We start from the raw sequence: 22,556 nt of genomic DNA, 5'->3' as shown, positions 1-22,556 counted from the left end.
AATCGTTTTCATAAAAATTTGGCTTTAGTGTTTATGCCAACCAAGTTTTAGGATTATGTGTTTTCATCAATATTCTGTTTTTGTCATAAAATATTAATTCCCTCTTAAAAAAATATATACAACAGAGTAATACCGATCCGAATTTATTATAGTGCTTTCTTCATGCTTCATTGTTATAAACATACTAATATTTGCATCGTTTAACCTAATAAACTATTATTACACACATTCTTTCGTTACGTCCTTTAAAAATATATTAATTATAGTAAGTATAATATCTCATAATCATTAAATTTATGTCTTCTATAAAATAATAGTATATTTCATGTAACTTGACAGGTGTTAATAAAAGTATAATTTTAAGTTTAATAAAATCAGTCATGTGTTTTGTTTAAAATAAATAACATATTAAAACGAAGTGAAAACATTTATTATTAAAAAATGAGTGAAAGTGCACTAATTAATGATGTGCCTGAAAGTAATGGTGGATCAGAGCAACCTGTTTACAATGGAGAAACTGAGGAACATACAAGTATATTTAGACTGATAAGCTATTCATTTAAAATAAAAGAATATTTCTTTATATTATTATTTAATTGTAACAATTTATTTGTTAGACAAATCACCTGGATGCGGAGAAGATAAAACACCTGATTCGATATGTGATAATGGAGTTAAAAAAAATAATACAGCCTCTGCTGTTGCAAGTAATACTATCAATACAACTAATAGAGCTAAAAAGAGGAAGAAAGTTCCAAGAGATGCCACTGCCCCTAAGCAACCTTTAACTGGTTATTTCAGGTGTAATTCTTTTGAGTATTCTTTCAGTGTTCTTTTAGTGTTCTTTCAGTATTCAAAAATGTACAATAAAAATGAGAAATATATTTAATTATAACAGATTTTTAAATGATCGACGAGAGAAAGTAAGGACTGAAAACCCTACTCTATCATTTGCTGAAATCACAAAACTCCTTGCTTCAGAATGGAGTACTCTACCTGCTGATCAAAAACAGCAATATTTAGATGCAGCAGAGCAGGATAAAGAACGATATAATCGTGAATTTAGTGATTATAAACAGACAGAAGCATACCGATTATTCAGCGAAAAACAATCTTCAGAAAAACAACAAGAAAATAAAAAGGAAAGAAATGGAACTGATATAAATTCAGAGCAAAATGTATGATATTTTTGTCTCAATTATCAACTGTCTCAATTTACCACATCAATTTTAACATTTAATCTTTTATTAGGATATTCAACAGGATAAAGATAATGACTTCACAGGTTTTGATATACCTATTTTTACAGAGGAATTTTTGGATCATAATAAAGGTACATGATAAATATTTTGATATTTACTCTTCATATACAAAATAATTAACTTAAAATCATCATAGATGTTTTAGAAGTATTATAAATAAATAGTAATTTTATTTACATAACTTTTATATGTGTAGCATGTGAAGCTGAATTAAGACAATTAAGGAAAGCTACATCAGATTATGAAGCTCAGAATGCGGTGCTGCAACGACATGTAGACAGTTTGTATGCAGCTGTAAATCGTTTAGAATCTGAAACAAACCAACAACACACGACTAATCAAGCTTTACAGCGTCATTTGGATTCTCTTCGTTCACAATTAGCAAGTTGTTTTGCTTCAGTACCTCTACCAGGTTGAATTTGTATAATAATCTTCTCTACAGGATTTATTTTCCCATACATCTATTACTGTGTATTTTTTACTATTAGGTACGAACGAAGGGGCAACATTACAAAATATTGATAATTACGTTGAAAGACTTGAATCGTTACTGACTGGCAATGTCGAACAATCTTTGCGAAATGCTGTGCGTAACGCTGTATCTCGCCTTGAATTAATTGGATGACGATCGCCTCCCGGTAGTACAACTACTACATCAATAAAACACCATCGTTCAAGGCATTCGCATCGAAAATAAAAAAAGTGATTGTGTTCTTTTCTACATACTTCGTAAAATATAATTTCCTTTTTTAATTGCGTATACTCTATATTATTCATCTATATTATACATCTTGCGTATAGTTTAATAATAACGGTATATCCTTATATAACAATAATTTTCTTTCCAATATGATTTTAAAATTATGCCTTATTTTTTAAATAAATATAATTTATAAGGTATAATTGCATAGAGTTATGTATACAGATGCAATTATTCGTTTGTGTAATTTACATGTACCTAATCAATTCGTAGCATAATAAGAAAGTATCATTATGATACTCTCAGACATTTATTAATAAATTTTTTAAACTTATTAGTGATTTGTCATATTGCTTTTCATAAGATTTCGAAGCTGATTCCAGCAGTATCTGAAAGTGAATCAAAATTCGTGTATAGTTTGCATAATCAATTATTTTTCATGGTTTTCTTACCTAAAAGATGCCGCATTTGGGCGTCGATGGATTTCCAAATCATTTAAAGTATATTCAAGTTCTGGTGATAAAAATTGTACCATTTCAGTCGATATTGGTAAAATCGAACGTAAAAGTTCGAAAGTATTATGCTGATTTATTATTAGTGACTTTTTAACAGAACTAGACATTATATTATAGAACTTATCCCTGGAATTTTTAATTCTATAAATTATTGTTTAGAAGCAAATATTAAATTAGTGAAAAACAATACTTACTGTAAAGAATTATTCTCTTTGTAATATCTATTTCTAATAATATTATTTATAAAGTCAATAGTCTGTTGTTTATGTGGATGATGGTCATGAACTTTTACATAGCATCCAATAATATATGATGTACAAATTACAATAATGGATTCTACTATATGACATGCATAATTTATTTCATCTTTAAGCAGATTTTGTAAAAGTATCATTACCTGTATTAAAGATAATAAATGGTAATGGGTCTATAATTATATAAAAGATAAAATAATATATATAAATAATAATACATACTAAATAAAAATGTTTATGCATCATATTGTCATTCGAAACATTAAAAAAATTCGTCATCAAAATCTCAAATATCAAGCGTATATAATCTGCCTTTGCATCTTTAAAGCATTTTAGTAATGAATCAGATACTTTAAAAGTATTTGCATTAGTAGTTGGTGTTATTAAAAATGGCATGTACTGATCAAAAAGATCTCGTATTAATACTTGAAGTGATATATCACTTTTAACATTAAGGGTTTCCATACCCAAAAGTATCATAGAAAACGTCTTCTTTCCCAAATTCTTTAAAAAATTATGTTCCACTGACAATATAGTTTTATTTAGTAATGTTCTGAATATGTTATTTGGTTGATTCTAAAAAGCAATTTAAGTTACTATAATGCACACATTCATTAATTACATAGAATAACTGCATATATTTACTTTAGAATATAACATAATGGAAGTACAGAGAATTAGTGTTCCAATGCACCTATATATCCATAAAGCCAATTCTGAATCTTTAGTTTCCTCCATAATAGGTAAAAGAATCCATTTTTCTAAATGATTGAAATACAATCTCCATTTTATATCGTACTGAATTCGTTCCTGTTCAGTCTAAAAAACATTAGTAATGAGCATCTCGAATTGCATTCTAATATATATATATATATGAATAATTGTATAAACATATTACTTTCAAAGTGCTTCTTTTCTTCATTGAATGCATTATAAACATTAAAATAGATTCATCGTTATTTTGAAATTCTTGAATATCATTAGATGTTTCAAAAATCTTTTGTATGTCTTCCAATTGTAATATATAATTTTGTAAAACTTTTATTTCATTCCTGTTTGTATCATGACCAATGATGGAACATTTTATCCATGCCTAAAATTCGAATATAATGCAAAAATTGTATTACTCAAATAATTTATTATTTAATAATCTTATTCACTAACTTGTATAATTATTGTATCAAAATTTTTTATTTCTTTCTTCAGATCTTGAATTGCTTGGTCTTGTTTAAGTATTAATGTCAAATAATGTCTTGTAATTCTAAAATGAGATTTTTATATAATATATTTTGATTATAATATAAATGTTCAATTCTATTACCTTATGTCTTTAACAATTACTGATGATGCAAAGTGCTGAAATAAAGTTGTAGCTGAATGCTTATACTTTTTTGCTGTTGCTGGATTTTTCAATGCTTCTAAAGTAAATAAAACAGCAAGTTTTGAAATATCTTCAAAGTGTACATTAGTAAGAGCAGGATCAAATACAAGTTGTCTAACTCTACTTGCAACATAACACCATAAAGCGTCCAGCATCTGTTCTACATCACCTACATATAAATGAATTAAAAAACAGATAACAAATTACAATTTTTATATGATGAAAAAATAGCGAACCTGTATTAGAAGTTTTAGCGAGGTAAATGCAGCTTTCGAAAACGTTAATTAACACTTTCATTAACGTTCCTACCATTTTATTTGAACATTCTAATAAATACCGATCTATCCATCCACTAAATAATAAATATTTTCCTAATCCAATGTTGGTGGATGACAAAATCGTACTAAATACATCAATGAAATTATTCATCATTATACGAGATATATCATCTTTGCGACAGCATATAATATTCACCTAAAAATTCAATTAAAATAACACAAAATACTAAGTCTACTGAGACGAAGTTATTATACTGTACCGTATTTATATATAAAGATGCTATATTTGCCAAGTTCAGTTTAAGATCATTATATAAAAGAAGAACAGCCAGTTTTCCTTTCCAAATTAAATTATGTTTTTTACCATTCTCATTATTATATTCTTTTGATAACGGTAAAAGATCTAACATTACTGAACACTGTAAAAAGTTAACTATAAATCTTTTGTCTATTTTCACGTACATAACTTTTGGAAGAGGATGACAATAATTGTATTCGAAACTTACAACATTTGTAGTATCAGCAGTAACAGCTAATGTTAAGAATAATGAAAGAAAATTATATAAGCCAGTTGTTGAAAATTCTTCAACTTTACCCTTGGAAAATTTAGAATAAATGCGACCTTTAATTTGATTCCAATGTTTTGTATCATTGTTATTATAATTTATACGTAAAAAGGATCCTACAACATGTAATTACGATAAAATTAATATATTTATTAATTCAATTAACTGATATAGAAACAAGACTTACCAAGTAAACGTAAGAACATTCCATAACTTGATTCCTTAATACATTCTATGTTACTAATTCTATCTTTTACTTGTTTGAGAAGATCCATAGTAGTTTTCCTAACAAAGAATTCTTTAAATTTGTGATAAAAAAATTATAAATACATAAAGTATTTACATACTTTTCAACCGACAATGTCCAAGGACCAGATACTTGTAACAGAAATGGTTCGTCTAATCTTTTATGAAAGCAATCCCAAAGAAGAGAAATAATTGAAACTTGAGGGTGCCACCAATTAGTAACTATATTATTTAATAAAGGTATCATAATGCATAACTCTTCATCAATTTCATCTCGTTCACCATCTTTTCCACCTTTAGAAATATATGTTTTCAAAATTCTTTCTACTTGCTCGTAGTTAGGCCTGATCTTTAAAAAAAATAAATAAATAGTTAACTTTGTTTAATACAATGAGATTTGAAAAATAAAAAGATTAAAATATAATTACCCTTGAACATTTAGATCCTAAGTATATTCCATCACTATTGTATCCATATAAAAGTGAAAGATGATGAACAATCCATAAGCAGAATAGCTCAGAATTTTTACAAAGTGTTAGAAAGTCTTTATTGTTATTAGATACATTTCTGTTCAATAATCTATTGATGCATTCATTAATATATTCCCAAAAAGACTATAAATATAAAAACAAGCAACATAAAAACAAATAAATATAAAACATCCATAAAAAATTATATATACAATACCTTTGATTTCATTCTATCAGATAAACTATCAATAAATATCTGAAGCATAAGCCATAATTCACGAATACAAGTACAATTATATGGAGTTTTCTGTTGTACTTGTGTCAAAGGCATCTAGAATGTATTGCAAAGAAAACACAAATTTAAAAGATATATTCAAATATTTAACTATAATATTTTATAAAAAAACAGTATACTTTTACCGTCTCAAATATTTTTAATGAAATATAAATTAGATCATTAATAATCATTGCTTGAACATTTTCAAATTCATCCAAATGGTTTTCAATTGAATACTGGCTATATATATCTTTTGTATACATTAATGAGATGAAGAACCACCTTAATTCAATGTGCATATGATACATATGATATTCTGGTTGTGTACACTATAATATGTGAAGCATAAAATTATAATATTAAATATCATTATATTTAAATACAATATTGTGTATATTATTATCTACAAACCTGATTGCCTAATTTAGAGGGTGCATAATGGAATGTTGTATCAGGAATATTATGTATTCTTTCTAGGAAATGTTTTATTATAACGAATAATTCATTAAATTCTTCTTCAATATTTTCATTTATAACTTGCAATGATTGATAATTCCCTTTAATACTACAGATTTATATTCTTAGTATATATAACAAACAAACAAAAATAGCTTTAAAGAATAAATTATCTTACCTATTTAGATATATTCGAATATATAGAATAAATTCTGATATTATACATCTTACATAATAAAAATCTATATCATCTGCCTTCGAACTTAAAACTTGATTATGGGTCTCATGCCTACTGAGTATTTTTAATTGCATACTGTTGAAACATAAATGGGATATCAATAAGTATAATGAAATATTTTTATAATAAAATAGAACAATTCATGCAATCATACAAAAATGCTTCTTACTTCATGCATTTGTTAAAATGTTTTAGATCTAACAATGCTGTTGTAAAAGGCACAGTGTAGTTAAAAAGTTGTATATTCTTTTCTGATGAGAGACATTCATCTTGTGGATACAAAACTTTCTCCACTTCTCCTCGTGAGAATAAACCATTTTTATCTAATTCCCAATCATTAAAATTCACTTTTCCATTACAGTTGAAAGTTAAACAAAAATCCATGTGTACAGTGTTATTAAAAAAAGTATAAATTACTCAATGCAAATGTGTGCACAAATTGAAACACATATTTTTATATTTAAATCTGAGATCTAATACATAAAATATTGAGTTACATTAAGAATATTATGCACAACTTTTGCAAATTTTCTCTGTCAGATCTCAACCATGAGCAGATGCTTTTTCCTAAGTTTTGGCGGCATTTGTAACAGTGCCACCTAGATACAAATCATATGATAATGCGCGTAACTTTGAAGCAAATATTTGCAATGACCATTTTATAGTAAATTACAAATTTAAAAAACAATGTTAAACCTTCAGTCAAGGCTCGCAATAAATTGTATAAAGCTCTATTTCTCAAGCTTTCAAAGTAAGTGAATAATTTTTTACAAATGGTTCTTCAAATTTGCTAATTAATTCGAGTGTAATGTTTTGCAATTTTGAAAGTGCCTTTATTAATCGATTCCTTAACACAATTTTACGAGCCGCTTGAAGAAAAGGGAGAATTTTGTAATAGTGGAAAAATGGCTCTTCTTTCCGAGACGATGTTGGGATTGAATTTGGATACTGAGGAAAAAGATTTATTATAAAGAGTTCTTTTTTTAAGGTAAATAATTTATAATTAAGATATATGAGTACAGTTTGAGAAACCCTTAAAATTCTTTGCCTTCTCTCTTTAGTCTTTTTTTGTTCGAAGATACATTTTTCTGAGGTCATTATTAAATCTTTATAGTCATTCCAAGCTTGTTCTTGCTGTGTTTTAATTTCAACAATTTGAGTTTTACTAGCATTGGATGTTCCATAATTTACTTTCGGCTTATGATGATATTTCACTTGTTCATTTTCTCGATAGCGATTTTCTACTTTTACCAAAAATTCTTTCAGTTTTTGTGCTTTTTGCTCCATAGTTTGAGATAAAAATACACCCAACGGTCCTGACAAACAAATAGTTTACTTCTTATATATATTTTACATGTAAGCCTATATATATAAAATCTAACCCTTTAATTCATATTCGTTAAATAATTTTCGAATTTTTAAATTTAAAATACAGTTGACAGCGTGCAATGTGTGAAGGGGGAAATAACATTGTTTTAATAAAAGTTTTTCGGAACTTGTGAATTTCATAGTAGATTCTTTTAAATATTTCGGTTTATTTTTCTTTACGGAAATTGGTTTTGCTCCTTTGCAAAAAGTTGTGCTAATATTTTTCTGCTGTATTTTGCTTTTTATTTTTGCTTCGATGGTCTCCAATTTTTTTCTAATCATTCAAGAATGTTTTCAAATTATATTTATCTGTATTATTTTTTCTTTCTTAATAAGAAATTGTGTCTATAAGTATTCTCACCGTAAAAGACCTGGTCGAGTATAGGCATAGAAATTTATAATATGTGGACTCTTGCATAGATCAGATATGAATATTCGAATTTCAAAATTCATACTTATATATCTAAGAGGCCTATAAATAATCGCAATTATTGTAGGATTCTGCTTTGATTTTATGTGACCTAGAACATGAATAACATAATTTTATAATCTTAATTATTATTCCATGACATTCTATATGTTATATAAGTAAATAGGTATACCCCACCCCAGCGAGGATAAACATCGACACACGATCCTCCGTTAAATGGTATAATAGTGAAAGAAAAATCTTTCTCTGCGTGGGAATGTATTGGTATATTGTAGCAAACCCTTTAACAATGAATAATTAGATTCATGTAATATATTAAACAATGATCGAGGAAGTAACTTACGTTCGACCAAGTGGTACATGTCCAAAATTCACAATAGTAGGAAAGGAAAATTTGGTCGCCATTTCCGCGTAAATTTTTATTTGCGTTGTTTGATCATTGTAATAAAGTATTTTTAAAGTGTCATTATAATCTCTATTTTCATCAGGTATAAATAAAATATTCATTTTGAAAACAGATCCAGGATTGAGCCATGTTCTCTATACAATATGTACAATTTAATTTCATATGAAACATAAAAAATTAAAGAAAGAATTTCAATCCTTTTTATTCACCTGATAGATATCTTTAAACCTGAAATAATGAGTTTCCAATGGTAAAAATCGAATGGGACACGGTTTAACAAAAAAGTTCGTAATTTCTACCGTTTTCTCTTGAACTTTAAAATTTCCGAAATCAAAATTAAATTTCAATTTCGAGGGTACTACGCTTAATAGACCATTATTTGATTCCTCTCCAAATTTATGTATATTTTTTTTTTTAGTTTTATCTATACAGTATTGCGTTTGGTCAAATATATCCATATCCATTTCAGCGTAGAAAATTGGTATTATAATAATATTATTTGACCAGAGAAATCTGTTATGTGCAATGCAACAGGAAACAGCTGAAAGATAAGCATATATTAATTCGAGTAACTTACGGTAAATAATTTAATTTTCGCGCGAATGTGTCATTCACATTTCCATCTGTTTACAAAGCTTCTGATAATTTGACAGAACAAAGATAGAGTGCACTATGAGAAGATAGCTATAACTGTTTATATTTGAAGATAGAATTATTATGGATATTTTCGTAATTTTTTCATATACATGATACCGCTGTTTATTTGAAGAACAGTTGGTTCCACAATACGCTTATAATAAATTGTCGATTGCAAAAAAGGAAGTAACATCTCTAACGATACTTGTGAAGTATGACTCACACTACTATGTCAGTTTTTTACAGTTCTACAAATATGTTTTTATAAATACTTCCGTGTTTGTATAAACTGAAACAATTTACTATATATAATCATGAACGTACAAGAATTGCGTGATGGGGTATGTCTTTCTCTATTCCTTTAAATAAATGCATTTTGCTAAACAGTTCTCGAATAGATAAATTGCGAAGTTGGAGGTTATACTCATGTGTCAAACATCCGATTTGTTTCTAAATCTTTGCAATATAATAATTTTGTTAGCATTTTATTCCTCTACATTATCACGTAACTCAAACTTTAGGAACTTTAAGTTAGTATAAATTTATCGCATCATTGCATATTATAAAATTTTTGTATAGTAATTACTTTCTGGTTATTTCTTATTAAGCTTCTTAGTTTCACCTATTTGTATTATTTTTTAGAATGTAAGGGTACTGATATTATATTCTACGAGTATGATTAAAGATATAAAAATATATGATTTGAATACGTTTTGGAATAAAATATTGGTATCTTTGCAGTCTCCTTTGTTACAAGCTATATTTTTTGGAGATGTAGACGAAGTTCGAGCATTGTTATCAAGAAAGGAAGATCCAAATTGGCAGGATAGGGAACAAAGATCTCTTTTGCATGCAGCTGCATATAGGGGAGATCCAGCAATTGTAGAAGCACTTTTGTTAAATGGAGCTGTAGTAAATGCTAAAGATAAGAAATGGTTAACTCCTTTGTATAGAGCTTGTTGCTCAGGGAATCCCAATGTAGTAGAAGTTTTGTTAAGCCATAAGGCAGATGTTAATATCAGGGATCGTAGTTGGCAAACTCCTTTACATGTAGCAGCAGCAAATAATGCAGTTCAATGTGTTGAGCTGATAGTACCACATTTAATGAACATTAACGTAGCAGACAGGTTTGTATTTTCAATATTCCCTGATTAATTTATTTGAGTAGAAATTAATCATGTACACTATAAACATTTACAGAGGTGGTAGAACAAGTTTGCATCATGCAGCTTACAATGGACATTTGGAAATGACAGAATATTTGGCTCAAATTGGTTGTGTAATAAATGCTTCTGATAGGCAAGATCGCAGGGCTTTACATTTTGCAGCATACATGGGTCATGATGGAATAGTGAGGGCACTTATAGCAAAAGGAGCAGATGTAGATGTTAAAGTAATATAAATTTTTTAACATTTTTCATTCTTGTTATTTATGTTATAAAATGTTATTTATATCTACTTGTATATTGTGAAGGATCGAGATTTGTATACTCCGTTACATGCAGCTGCAGCATCTGGCAATGTAGAATGCATGCATACATTAATTAAGTCTGGGGCAGATATTGAAGCAAAAAATGTGTATGGAAATACTCCTTTGCATATTGCATGTTTAAATGGTCATGCTGATGCAGTTACGGAATTAATTGCCAATGCAGCAAACGTTGGTGAGATGATCTTAAAATTTGTTGAAAAAATTTTTGTTTGCAATTTTTATAACAGGTGATTCTTTTAATAGAAGCTGTAAATTATCGAGGACAAACGCCGTTACACGTTGCTGCTGCTAGCACTCATGGTGTTCACTGTTTAGAAGTACTTTTGAAAGCTGGTTTGAGAATAAATGTTCAGTCAGAAGATGGGCGTACACCTCTACATATGACTGCAATCCATGGTAGATTTACTCGATCAAAAAGCTTACTTGATGTTGGAGCATTGCCAGACACTAAAGATAAAAATGGAAATACCGCTTTACACGTCGCCGCTTGGTATATTACAATAACAATTTTATTTTATTCAATAATCTTTTTTCAATATTTATCTGAATCCCAACTCATGTAGGTTTGGTCATGAATGTTTAACAACAACTTTATTGGAGTATGGCGCATCCCCAGCAGCGCGCAATGCTGAACAGCGTACTGCATTGCACCTTAGTTGCTTGGCAGGTCATATCGAGGTAACGTGTTTATATATATAACTAATATACTAATATAACTAATATACTAACATTTATGTTAAATTAATTTTTTAATGACATTTACAGGTCTGTAGGAAATTATTACAAGTTGATAGTCGACGTATAGATTCAAGAGATATTCGTGGTAGAACACCATTACATTTAGCAGCATTCAAGGGATCTGTTGACTGTTTAGATTTATTGTTATCCAATGGAGCTAATTTTCGATTAACTGATAATTATAGCAGGTTAGCACTTCATCATGCTGCTAGTCAAGGTCATTATCTTTGTGTTTTTACTTTGGTTGGATTTGGAAGTGATTCTAATGCACAAGACGTAGACGGTGCAACTCCTTTGCATTTAGCTGCAGCATCAAATCCCAGAGATTCTGGTGCTCAGTAAGTATTAGATTATTTATGTGTAGTTTATTCTGTACAAGAATTTCTCTAAAAATTTAATTTATATTATCTCTACCTAGATGCGTACAGTATTTATTAAAGCACAAAGCAGATCCGCGTTTGTGCGATAAACGAGGCTTTACTGCTATTCATTACGCTGTAGCTGGAGGAAATCAGCCAGCTTTAGAAGCTTTATTAGAAGCTTGTCCACAAGGGAATCTAGCAGCGTCATCTAATTCTACAGGAAAATCAGAACCTCCATTACCTGCATTAACACCCTTACATCTTGCTGTAAGTCTCAAGAAATTAATAGTTCAGTAACTGAAGATATAATTATTTACATTTATAGGCATACCATGGACATATTGAAATTTTAAGCTTACTACTACCATTATTTCCCAATACTAACATTAAAGAAGATACTGGTAAAACGCCACTGGATTTAGCTGCCTATAAAGGACACCAAACATGCGTTCAACTTTTATGCGTGTTTTATGGGGCTTGTGTATGGGTCCAAGATTCTATTACAAGGCGTACTCCAGTACATTGCGCAGCGGCAGCAGGTCATCTTAATTGTCTAGAACTTCTATTGGAGAATGCAGGAGATTCAAATGTAGTTAATTGTTACGATATTAAGCAGCGAACTCCTCTAACACTAGCAGTGGCAAATAGCAATCCAGAATGCGCCCAGTTACTTCTAAAATACAAAGCTGATTGTAATTTACTAGACATAAACAAGCATACACCATTATTTCGAGCAGTGGTTAAGGAACGTGATCATCAGTTAGTGGAGCTATTATTATCACACGGTGCACAAGTGGCGATACAAGATACAAATGGTAAAACGCCATTACATTTAGCTGCCGCATGTGGAAGGTTGGTTCCTTTTATCTAATTAAAAGATTTGCCAGTATTTTTATATACTCAAAATTTATTTTTTTCGTAGAGTAAAAGCATTGGCTTCTCTTGTCAAAGCTAATCCTGCTGCTGCCACTTTAAAAGATGATCAAGGATGTACAGTCCTTCATTGGGCCTGTTACAATGGAAATTCGAATTGTGTGGAATATCTGTTAGAACAAAATGTAATTGACTCATTAGAGGGTAGGTATTTTCTCGATGTTAGGTAAACGAGTATTCTTGGTTTTGAATCTAAATTATTTCGTTTTGTAAACAGGTAGTCCATTTTCGGCTGTTCATTGTGCAGTTTATCAGGGATCAGCACATTGTTTAGAATTATTAATAAATAAATTTGGGGGAAAGACTGTCGCTGCTCCGAGAGATGTTCCAGGTGGTCGGTTGCCTTTGCATATTGCAGCTAGTTCAGGATCTGTAGAATGTGCAAAACTGATTTTAAGTTCTGTTGGACCTGAATTAGCTGGGCTCGAAACTCCAGATTATTCAGGTCGAACGCCACTACTTTGTGCTGCTATTACGGGTCAATGTGCTGCTATTGGTATATTTTATTTAATTATATAAATATTGGTACTTATTTGGTGTTTCTTCTTCATGTTCATAATTTTTTCTATTGATAGAGTTATTGCTTGAATGGAAAGCTGATGTGCGTGCTGTTGATTGTAACAAAAACACAGCTCTTCACTTAGCTTGTCAAAGACGACATTCTGTTGCTGCTTCACTCTTACTAAATTTGATCAATTCACTTAATGCTAATGGTGAAAATACATCACAACAACAACAAAGCATTATTAACATGGCCAATAAACAGCGAAGAACACCATTACATCTAGCAGCAAGAAACGGCCTCGTAACGGTAAGGAAATGACTCATTGTATTTAAGTAATTGTTTTAGAATTGTAAGAACACTCATAGGAATTTATTTTCCACAGGTAACACGACGTCTGTTGCAATCGGGTGCAAGTGTCGTTGCTGTCGATGCAGAAGGACTCACACCTGCATTAGCTTGTGCTCCGAATCCGGCTGTAGCACGATGTTTAGCCACCATTCTTGCTGCACATGGTGCGTATATTAATGTTCTCAATTCTCAATTTTTAGTCCAGGATTTCTCATAAGTTATTAGTCAACCATTACCATAGGTCAAAATTGGGAAGCTGCACAACATTCACCGTCAATTCAACAAACATCAGAAGTATATTTAAATGGCAGAAGTGGCGATTCACAACACAGTTCAGATTCGGAGTTTTACTGACAGCAGGCATCACGCTTAGATCATCAAGCGTTTCAAAATTTAAACGTCGATTCAATACACGGAAATATTGATGCAGCAAGATTAATTTGGACAAGCTGTTGGTTGTTTTCAATTTTGACATAATGCTTCTATATGTAAGAGAGCCAATTTATCAGGTATGGGAAATCAGTGCTTAACAATCGTTCATCTGCAATTGTCAGCCTCTTAACAAGTAATAATGACAATACTCCCATTTTTACTATTAACATTTCGATAGAATTGCGAACTGCCAAGAGGAGTATGATAATATATATTTAAACAATGGGTAAGAGAGCAATAATATTAGGCTTAAAAGTTTATATTATTCAGTAAGTATAACTAGATATCTTACATTAATCCTAGGACGCCTAAGGTGTTAAAAGATGTAAAATCAGTCCAAAGGTGGGTCATTTTTTGTCTATATAAAAAAGGTGATATATCCTTTTATATATATAACCTAAATTTATATATATATCCTGTTATATATATATATATGTGTGTATATATATATATAACAGGCGATAAATCCTGTTTTTCCTGTTTTATTCATTAAAAGACACACTTATTTACACTTTGAGCAAATGATCAAATTTAACTATTTTCAATAATACTTTTTGTTCTTTGAGACTATCTTGTTGCAACACATGACATTTTTATAATATTTTTTATAATATTTCGATTGTATGGTCTTCATATAAACTACGACTAAACCAGTTCAGATAACATGACATAATAATAAACACATGAGCTGTCACTGACATCGAAACACATATAACTACCTCTTAAGATTTATATGTAATTTATAATAGTGTTACATACAGCTTGAAAGTAAATTTTGTCACTGGTCAATTAGTTATATTACAAATACACTCAAGAGAAATTAGATTACTGGCCTCTTAGAAAAAATTTGTTGTAGGAAAACTTAAGGGTTAGAGTCTTGTGGACATTTTCTGACCCTCCCATAGGTGTCTTAGGATTAAGGGAATATACATACCTTTATTTTTGCTTCAATGTCATAATTGCATGCACATATATGCTCCTGACACTGTGGTCAACGCGTAAATGTGTCTGGTACAAAAAATGGTTTGTAGATGAAACATAGATATTCATATAATGAATTGCTGACGTAATTGATACCTCATTAAAAAAAAAGACACGATAATGCTTGCATTATCGATTTTATTGTAACGTAAGGATGCTCCATAGACTCGTAAATTTAATTCCTAAAATAAATTCCTAAGACCCGCCAGCTTACTGCTGTTACTTGCATATTTTTAATAATCAGCAATATTTATAATATAATAAAGCTTTCTATATTTTGCAATGTAATCAATTTTTCATCAATTAGAAAAAGTACAAATTGTATGAATAAAAAATGTCATAGTTTTTTAAATATGATCATGCTATCATGTTTGAAATTTAGTCAGCATAAAAGAGAAAGAAGTCTATATATTTTCGTTTACTTTACATTGAATCAACACTGTACAGTGATTTAATTAATGTTGTCCATTGGAATTGTAATAGTCATTTTAATAGAGGATGTAGCAAGGCAGTTTTTATTATTTTACTTATTGAGACGAGTCTGAAGTGGACCATATAAAGGACATTAACCAATGAATGCATAGTCGATTAATTAACTGTATAAACATTTACAGTTTATAAATTTATTATCTATAGAGAAGTAGATGAATTACTAGTGAAATGCTCTCTCTATCTTATGGAGGAAAGAATATTAGGTTATTGATATAAGATAAATATTGCACAGAATCTTTGCATTTATTATTTTTAATAAGTTTAACTAAGGTCTTCCATTTGTAGTACCTTTATTTAAACTGTGAAGCGATATATAAGTACATCAAGCAGATTCCGTTTCTCGAATTTTTCAGTTTGGAATTTTAAGATTAGGTACGTTATACAAGCGTTTGATGTTTTTTGTAGAAATATGTATATGTTTATAAAGAGAAATCAGCTCAACTAATAATTCAATTGCGTTCAATTGCATTTTATCATATAAAGCGCGAGCGTTTTTAATTAACAAAAAGAACTAGTACGAAAGTAATAAACAGTACCGTATTAAAATGTCCTGTTGTAAATACAAAAAGCGGACTTACATTGCCTGACAAAATTTTTAATATAATAGTACAGATTAACAAAAAGAGAAGAGAAGTTTAGATATTTTCTTAGATATTTGTAGTAAAAGCCTAAACTGCCTAAACACATTGACACACGAAAATATGAAAGTAGAGCTTGTAAAAGATGATATAAGTAGTTACGGTGAAGCATCATTAATGATCCAAATGATTGATCAAGACCATGATTGAACTATCAATTAATGTAAGTCGAATGATTTCTTTTATGCGTACATCGATATATAGAGTGTCTCAGTATTCATGACACTGGTAATGTATTAAAATTTATATTGTAAAATATATATAATTTGAAGTTCATAATACTGAAACTTCAGAGATAAAAATATAAAAATTTAATTAATTTAATTTAAAAAGACGTAACAATTTCACTCTACATTTTCAGTTAATTTTTTCGTACATCAGTACCTTGCTGATTGTATCATGATTATTAAGACACCCTATATGTATGCCCTGTTAATTTTGTACTTAAGTATTCCCGTAATATTTGCATTTATCACTACCAATATTGTAACAAAAAATAGAGACGCGACAGATAATGCTGTGTCTATTTCGACCGATCAAAGAGTTTTCAAATCATATCGTGCACGGAATATGTATGTATTTTTATTGTATATATATATCGATTGCGATGATTGTTTAAACAGGTGAATATCCAAGTGTGCGTGATACCACAGACGAGTACGTGTACTAATGCGTTGGTACGAAAATGTGGAAAACTTAGGGTGAAATAGTCAATCCAGTTTGTACGTCGTCTTTTGCGAGTCACGCAAAGATCAAATAATACGTTATTTTTCTCTTGAAAAATGTGAAAAATCATGTGCGTTGTACATATTGACAAATATTTTTTAATACATTAATCGGTATGTATATTATGAATTCTGGGAATTTCATACCGTAATATTATATTAAAATTGTGCTACAATTAAACGACTGTCTCTGATATCGTGCATTCTGTATTACGCGATCATTTGTAATCAATAAACGACATTATGTTTTATTTTTATACAATTTTCTTTTCATTTTGTAGATCCACGTCTTTTCTGTTTTCTCTGCAATATAAAAGTTCTGTTGTTATTTTTATGTTCAGAGGTAGGATCACATTAGTTATTATTACGTTTCACGGATAAATCTATCGCACCGCACTGAGCCAAAAAGAACCTTTTTGCACGCGCTTACATACTAGGGGAAAAAGAAACAAAGAAAACAAAAGAAGTATCTGGAATTATCGATTGATTCTATTGATTGCCCCTAGAGCAATCTTTTAGTTACTTCCTTTTGTAACTAGCGCATCCGTATGTGGAGGGCGAGCATAAACTCACGTTGCTATCTTCAACAAGTTCAATACTTCAAACATCTTCAGCTTTATAAAAATCCATCTTATATATTATTGTTTCTTTCTTTTAATGCTTATAACCGTTTATTCTGTCATGTTCATCTAATCCAAAACATCACTTTTTGCCTCAATTCTTTGCAACAAACAACTAATCAATTAAACAGTAAATGAGAATTGCTTGAGAGATACATTTTTTATCATACAGATTTATTTCAGAAAAAGTAATTCAGTAATTAATAAATAATTTCATAGATTAAAGCGTAGTTGTCTTTATCTTAATAATTTAATAGGATAAAACAAAGAATTTCTATTTACTTTTTTATTTTATTCTTATTTTTTATAAAGATGTACATCTTTCTGGTATCAAACAAATATATTAATATTAATATAGTAATTATCACAAGCGCTTAAAACTATCTTTCATTTACTTTTATAATAGAAAACAAGTGCCCTTTTATCGTCATTAAATATTGCTAAATATTCTTAACAAAATTACTTACATGGCCGTTTTATTAATGTCATACAATATACTATTATAAGGCACAATTCTGTGTATGTATAGATATTATGATTTAATTGTATGTGTGTTTAAGCAAATTAAAGAAATAAGATGTCATGAGTCAATTTTTTATTATATTAGGTAAAATTGTTAGGTAAAATTCCATATTTTTCCATATATTTTGCAAAAGCAGGTGATAACTCTTTTATAGTAACTGCCATGTATTCAAACAAGGCTGCTATTATTTTATTCAATAGTTTTTGCAATTGTTCATCATTAATGGAAGATGTATCTAAATATCTAAAATTTTCTTTTATATAATTCCATACAAAATGAACTGCTTTATGTAAATACTCTGAATCAAATGAAGATTTTGTTATCAGAGCATGAGATATTTTAAATATTATAAGAAGAAAACATGAGGCATTCTTCATGTATCTTATATCATTTAAAATTTCAATAAATTGATCAACATCATATTTTATACTGTTCCCATTATTTAAAAATGCATCCTTTAATAAAGACAATAGCAAATCTTTTAACTGAGGCAATTTATCTTGAGCATTGCTATTCTCTTTGTTAAATGAATATTTATTTTCATTCTTGTCATGTGCAAATAATATGTCTGCAAATTTCATTGGATCTAGTAAACTTATACCACAAATTATCAGTTCATGATTTTGCAAAGATATGGTAGGCATGTGAGTGGGAATGGCACCCAAATTATTTTCAAGTCGTAACTGTTGCTTGTTATTGATGTAACGTATAACTTCAGCATTTTCAAATATTTTATCTGTATTATTTGCAGCAGCATTCCGCTTCGCATGATTAAATTTTCTACGAAGATTTTTGGAACGTAAAGTGCTTCTATAGTTATCTAAAATGTTACCTTGTGTAGATTCAATTAAATCTGCTGCAAACTGCATATTTAGAACTGTGTTACCAAAGAACAAAATATGAGCTGTCAGAGATACTACATCTGAAAAATGAACTGTGCCATCTTCCCGATATCTATTATAGATACAGTATGCTTGATATCCTACACCAAAACCATTGATACCTAAATTACTTAATATTAATGTATTGTATGCAAATCTAGTTGCAGTCCCTATATTACTACCATTCTGAACAAGTTTAGTAATAGCAAAAGATCCACCTAAAGCTGCTATACCAATTGTACTGCCAGTTATACCTAACCATGAAGAAAATGCACCTCTATCCTCTAGTGGATTTATAGTTTCCTCATGAGAGCTTCTGTCTACTAAGTTTTGTATTGATCTACCCATTGTCCATGCACCAGTTACCCCAGAACATGCTGTTGCACCTGCAATTGTAACAACATTATTATAATTTTACTTATTTTGTTATTATGCAACAATTACTCCCAGAAGAATATATTGTATTGTTATATATATATAAATTGAAAAACACTTATGCATATGAATATAAAATACAACTTTATGTAACCTACCTAGCACAACTGGACCAATAGGTGTAAAAAGAGATGCAACTCCTAAAGCAACTCCAGTCATACCTATTACACTAGAAGCTGTATCTGCTATATTAAAAAAAGTATTTATAGGATTACATGCAGGTGAGTATACAATTTCTAACCATACTGTTGAATATTTTTCAGTAATTTCATAAGTTGTATTCGCTTGATAAAATCCATCCTTTGGAAGAACCATGGTACATGGTGGTAAAGTATTGTTTTCCTTGTAATCTGTCCAACTTTTATATACCCTGCCGTAAATATCAATATACCAAATTTGTTGCTCTTTACATTGCGAATACTTTATCTTAAATATTGGCGTTGAACATATATTTATTTCATCTTCCTCTTTTAAAGTAAGATGAACTGAATTATTAACTGACGTATTTTTAGGACGGAATATTAAATTGAAAATTACTCCATAGTAAACTCCTTTTGTGTTTGATTTTTCTCCTGTCTCTGCTTTTATGTTTTCTTCTCCAAATTGAAGTATTTTGTTATATATAATATCTATAGTCTTTTCTGCTTTCTTCGAATAATAAAATGTTTCAACTAAATCGCAGTTATTAGTTATTTTATCCTTATCATATAATACAACATCAGCCGTTTTATCTTCTGATGCAGGACCATAAATTGCAAACCCAATATTTTGTCTTAAATACTTATATTTATCTTTCTCATACAGTGTCCATTCCGCCAAAAGTTCATAATATTCTTGTTGCTGTATCTCAGCAATTTTCAACATTTCATTCTACAGAGAAATGAAAAAATGAAATAAATAATTCTCGTGCGCAAACAAAGATATTTAAGGAACTTAAATTATATTTTGTAATATATATTTTAATTTTATATTTTTCATTTTTAATGAAAATGACTGCGAGCATTATGTACATGTATATAATTGATATTTACCCAAACTGGATCCATACTAGACATTGTACTCATTATAGGCGCAAAATTTTTTACAAGTACAAAATTACATAGATTTTACCTGCAACATATATTTTTAAATTACAATAAATTTTTAACTTCTCACATATTATTTTTTGATTTTGAAACAAACGAATTGGACAAAACATTAAAATCATTAATAAAATATTACAATAAAATGTAATGTGTGAATGTTTCTATTAATAATGCTTGAATGTTTTATTTTATAGCAACAAAGTAGATAAAATTCACTTACACATCAAAACTTTTGGTAATGCGTAATTCAATAGAATATGTAAATAAATTTTAAAACATAATAAACTTACGATCGATGTACTAACTGATACGAAGAAATAGGTGCCACGTCTTATATATCCTTGCATCGGTGCTTCCCCGTGTATGGAGCATGAGAATCCCAACCCTAAAATTCCCATAGTAAACTTCTACGATGTATTCAAATATACATATCTAGGTTAGCCAAATGAAAATTCACAAAATCCGTTGTACAACTCAGCTAGCCAACCTAAAAATTAAAATTTTGTTTGGACACTATGTATTATATATATATTCTTTAGATATTAACTATTTTTCTTGTTATGTAATTAACGTCCTTTATATAATATAAATATTATATATCGGCAAAAATATTATAAAATCTATTTATGTGCTTACTGTTCTCTCAGATTTACTAATAAACTGATAAACAGATAAACTGATTAATCCATTTTTAGTAATGTAACGAAATAGTTGAACAATCTGGTATTATATAATACAAAGCATTAAAAAATATTGCACATTTTCTGAATATGTGACTTACGTTGCAAATAACTAGAAAATATAAACTAAGAATATTTAACATCAGTATTATCAACAGGAAATTTAATAATGAAACTATTATATCAACATTGAATTATAGAAATAACGGATTATTTTACTAAATTTAATGCCCTTTACACAATTTTTATCCACGTAGTTCTGTTAATGTTTCAATCAATATTTAACAAATTTAAAAATCTTGCATTCTATACAATATCGTAAAAATTTAATGCGTAGTAACTATACATATATTATCTGTACATAAAAGAATTACTAATCAGATATTGAGAAATGTACCCTATAAAGACCTATTAATCTAAAAAAAAGGAACAAGTTATAAGTTATTTTTACTATGTAACAGTCGAATAGTTATTATATAATAAATGGGTATTTAATAATGTTGCGACTGTTGTCAACATTTACAATTATAAAGAACGATGTAATCTTATTGTCGTAACTCAAATAAAAAGAAACTATCCTTAATTTATTATAATATGCATTGAAAGTGCACATGTAAATAGTACATTTCTTCCCATTGCAATAATTGTAAGATTTAGAAATACAACAACATTTTTAAATGTATAATTTTTTATAATATATGTATAAGATGTAACATGACTATAGTAAGATATAATTAAGATTTTTTGTAAAATACATTACTTCTATGCAAAATGACGGAAGACCAAGCGCCCCTTGCGGGAATAAAGTAAAGATGAAATGATGGAAACATCAGAAATAGTTCTTTAGTCTGCTCTATAATACTTTTGACTTCTTTTACTTTTATCGTATCGCAACAGAAGAAAAAGTGCAATAACTTTATTATATAGTAGTGAAATTCATATTTACAACTATATAAAAGCTTGAAATCATAAAGAAACTCTGGAATCTTGAATTTCCGTGGTGGAGTCTGGTGTTTGTACTTGATCTCAGAACATTGTGCATGCGCGCCAACTAGCGACGAGAATCGACATTAGTTTTTCTGGCGAATCGATATTCTGCTCAAATATTGACTTCGCGATTGTGCGTGGTGTCACAAGCGAGTCGTGTAGTAGACGGCGATGCTCTTTTAAAAAGCGAGTTTCTTGCGAGTGATAAGTCAAGTG

At 29.2% G+C, this 22,556-nt stretch overlaps 5 protein-coding genes across 12 annotated transcripts; 2 read left to right on the top strand and 3 right to left on the bottom strand.

Moving 5' to 3' along the window:
- The first annotated feature begins 6 nt into the window (after positions 1-6).
- LOC100646842 (high mobility group protein 20A) lies at positions 7-2,296 on the top strand. The gene is made up of 7 exons (XM_003400486.4): positions 7-265; positions 340-532; positions 618-801; positions 899-1,178; positions 1,252-1,333; positions 1,459-1,674; positions 1,751-2,296. The coding sequence occupies exons 2-7, from the start codon at positions 442-444 to the stop codon at positions 1,885-1,887; spliced, it is 990 nt and encodes a 329-aa protein (XP_003400534.1). The 5' UTR covers positions 7-265; positions 340-441; the 3' UTR covers positions 1,888-2,296.
- LOC100649114 (protein MMS22-like) lies at positions 2,232-9,401 on the bottom strand. Of its 3 annotated transcripts, XM_048412292.1 has the most exons (24): positions 9,147-9,401; positions 9,057-9,075; positions 8,785-8,981; positions 8,619-8,722; positions 8,373-8,532; positions 6,813-8,285; positions 6,584-6,718; positions 6,361-6,514; positions 6,093-6,278; positions 5,890-6,003; positions 5,631-5,816; positions 5,304-5,551; positions 5,144-5,241; positions 4,897-5,072; positions 4,651-4,809; positions 4,349-4,586; positions 4,053-4,281; positions 3,896-3,992; positions 3,630-3,824; positions 3,377-3,550; positions 2,954-3,307; positions 2,672-2,874; positions 2,415-2,603; positions 2,232-2,351 (listed from the first exon to the last, which is right to left on the bottom strand). In XM_048412292.1, the coding sequence occupies exons 6-24, from the start codon at positions 7,025-7,027 to the stop codon at positions 2,297-2,299; spliced, it is 3,405 nt and encodes a 1,134-aa protein (XP_048268249.1). In that variant the 5' UTR covers positions 7,028-8,285; positions 8,373-8,532; positions 8,619-8,722; positions 8,785-8,981; positions 9,057-9,075; positions 9,147-9,401; the 3' UTR covers positions 2,232-2,296. The 3 variants fall into 3 exon arrangements, with proteins under 3 accessions (XP_048268249.1, XP_048268247.1, XP_048268248.1); XM_048412290.1 differs by having other exon boundaries at positions 9,057-9,401; XM_048412291.1 differs by having other exon boundaries at positions 6,813-7,959; positions 9,057-9,401.
- LOC100649232 (cilia- and flagella-associated protein 221) lies at positions 7,180-9,311 on the bottom strand. The gene is made up of 8 exons (XM_048411960.1): positions 9,278-9,311; positions 9,057-9,160; positions 8,785-8,981; positions 8,619-8,722; positions 8,373-8,532; positions 8,026-8,285; positions 7,664-7,959; positions 7,180-7,242 (listed from the first exon to the last, which is right to left on the bottom strand). The coding sequence occupies exons 1-8, from the start codon at positions 9,309-9,311 to the stop codon at positions 7,180-7,182; spliced, it is 1,218 nt and encodes a 405-aa protein (XP_048267917.1).
- A 139-nt stretch (positions 9,402-9,540) lies between the features above and the next one.
- On the top strand, positions 9,541-17,386 carry LOC100647078 (serine/threonine-protein phosphatase 6 regulatory ankyrin repeat subunit A). Of its 2 annotated transcripts, XR_007226414.1 has the most exons (15): positions 9,541-9,824; positions 10,225-10,610; positions 10,684-10,876; positions 10,958-11,147; positions 11,219-11,465; positions 11,539-11,653; positions 11,741-12,051; positions 12,132-12,342; positions 12,401-12,927; positions 12,998-13,152; positions 13,226-13,504; positions 13,584-13,819; positions 13,896-14,025; positions 14,103-14,370; positions 14,472-17,386. XR_007226414.1 is itself a non-coding variant. In XM_003400488.4 (14 exons), the coding sequence occupies exons 1-14, from the start codon at positions 9,798-9,800 to the stop codon at positions 14,213-14,215; spliced, it is 3,120 nt and encodes a 1,039-aa protein (XP_003400536.1). In that variant the 5' UTR covers positions 9,541-9,797; the 3' UTR covers positions 14,216-17,386. The 2 variants fall into 2 exon arrangements, 1 of the variants encoding a protein (XP_003400536.1); XM_003400488.4 differs by having other exon boundaries at positions 14,103-17,386.
- A 634-nt stretch (positions 17,387-18,020) lies between these two features.
- On the bottom strand, positions 18,021-22,402 carry LOC100647196. Of its 5 annotated transcripts, none has more exons than XM_012316050.3 (5): positions 22,300-22,402; positions 20,964-21,160; positions 20,620-20,698; positions 19,687-20,458; positions 18,021-19,539 (listed from the first exon to the last, which is right to left on the bottom strand). In XM_012316050.3, the coding sequence occupies exons 3-5, from the start codon at positions 20,650-20,652 to the stop codon at positions 18,353-18,355; spliced, it is 1,992 nt and encodes a 663-aa protein (XP_012171440.2). In that variant the 5' UTR covers positions 20,653-20,698; positions 20,964-21,160; positions 22,300-22,402; the 3' UTR covers positions 18,021-18,352. The 5 variants fall into 5 exon arrangements, with proteins under 5 accessions (XP_012171440.2, XP_012171442.2, XP_012171439.2 ...); XM_012316052.3 differs by lacking the exon at positions 22,300-22,402 and adding an exon at positions 22,114-22,242 and having other exon boundaries at positions 20,894-21,160; XM_012316049.3 differs by lacking the exon at positions 22,300-22,402 and adding an exon at positions 22,114-22,242.
- Between the last annotated feature and the right edge of the window lie 154 nt (positions 22,403-22,556).

This window comes from Bombus terrestris, chromosome 14 (assembly GCF_910591885.1).
Source record: "Bombus terrestris chromosome 14, iyBomTerr1.2, whole genome shotgun sequence".
NCBI classification, from domain to species: Eukaryota; Metazoa; Arthropoda; class Insecta; order Hymenoptera; family Apidae; genus Bombus; species Bombus terrestris.
This window is presented reverse-complemented; position numbering and strand designations above follow the sequence as displayed.

Bases quoted from the DNA above. Each gene is read 5' to 3' on its own strand.
- LOC100646842 (XM_003400486.4), top strand. From the start codon at position 442: ATGAGTGAAAGTGCACTAATTAATGATGTGCCTGAAAGTAATGGTGGA. The intron at 533-617 runs GTATATTTAGAC...TTTATTTGTTAG, and splicing joins AGAAACTGAGGAACATACAA to ACAAATCACCTGGATGCGGA. The intron at 1,675-1,750 runs GTTGAATTTGTA...TTTTACTATTAG, and splicing joins TGCTTCAGTACCTCTACCAG to GTACGAACGAAGGGGCAACA.
- LOC100649114 (XM_048412290.1), bottom strand. From the start codon at position 7,027: ATGGATTTTTGTTTAACTTTCAACTGTAATGGAAAAGTGAATTTTAAT. The intron at 4,810-4,896 runs GTAAGTTTCGAA...AACTTTTTACAG, and splicing joins CTGCTGATACTACAAATGTT to TGTTCAGTAATGTTAGATCT. The intron at 2,604-2,671 runs GTAAGTATTGTT...TAAAAATTCCAG, and splicing joins AAAGAGAATAATTCTTTACA to GGATAAGTTCTATAATATAA.
- LOC100649232 (XM_048411960.1), bottom strand. From the start codon at position 9,311: ATGGATATGGATATATTTGACCAAACGCAATACT. The intron at 8,982-9,056 runs GTGAATAAAAAG...CATATTGTATAG, and splicing joins GGTTTAAAGATATCTATCAG to AGAACATGGCTCAATCCTGG. The intron at 8,533-8,618 runs GTGGGGTATACC...TTCATGTTCTAG, and splicing joins CGATGTTTATCCTCGCTGGG to GTCACATAAAATCAAAGCAG.
- LOC100647078 (XM_003400488.4), top strand. From the start codon at position 9,798: ATGAACGTACAAGAATTGCGTGATGGG. The intron at 13,505-13,583 runs GTATATTTTATT...TTCTATTGATAG, and splicing joins GGGTCAATGTGCTGCTATTG to AGTTATTGCTTGAATGGAAA. The intron at 13,820-13,895 runs GTAAGGAAATGA...TATTTTCCACAG, and splicing joins CAAGAAACGGCCTCGTAACG to GTAACACGACGTCTGTTGCA.
- LOC100647196 (XM_012316050.3), bottom strand. From the start codon at position 20,652: ATGAGTACAATGTCTAGTATGGATCCAGTTTGG. The intron at 20,459-20,619 runs GTAAATATCAAT...ATTTCTCTGTAG, and splicing joins CTAGTATGGATCCAGTTTGG to AATGAAATGTTGAAAATTGC. The intron at 19,540-19,686 runs GTAGGTTACATA...TTACAATTGCAG, and splicing joins TATTGGTCCAGTTGTGCTAG to GTGCAACAGCATGTTCTGGG.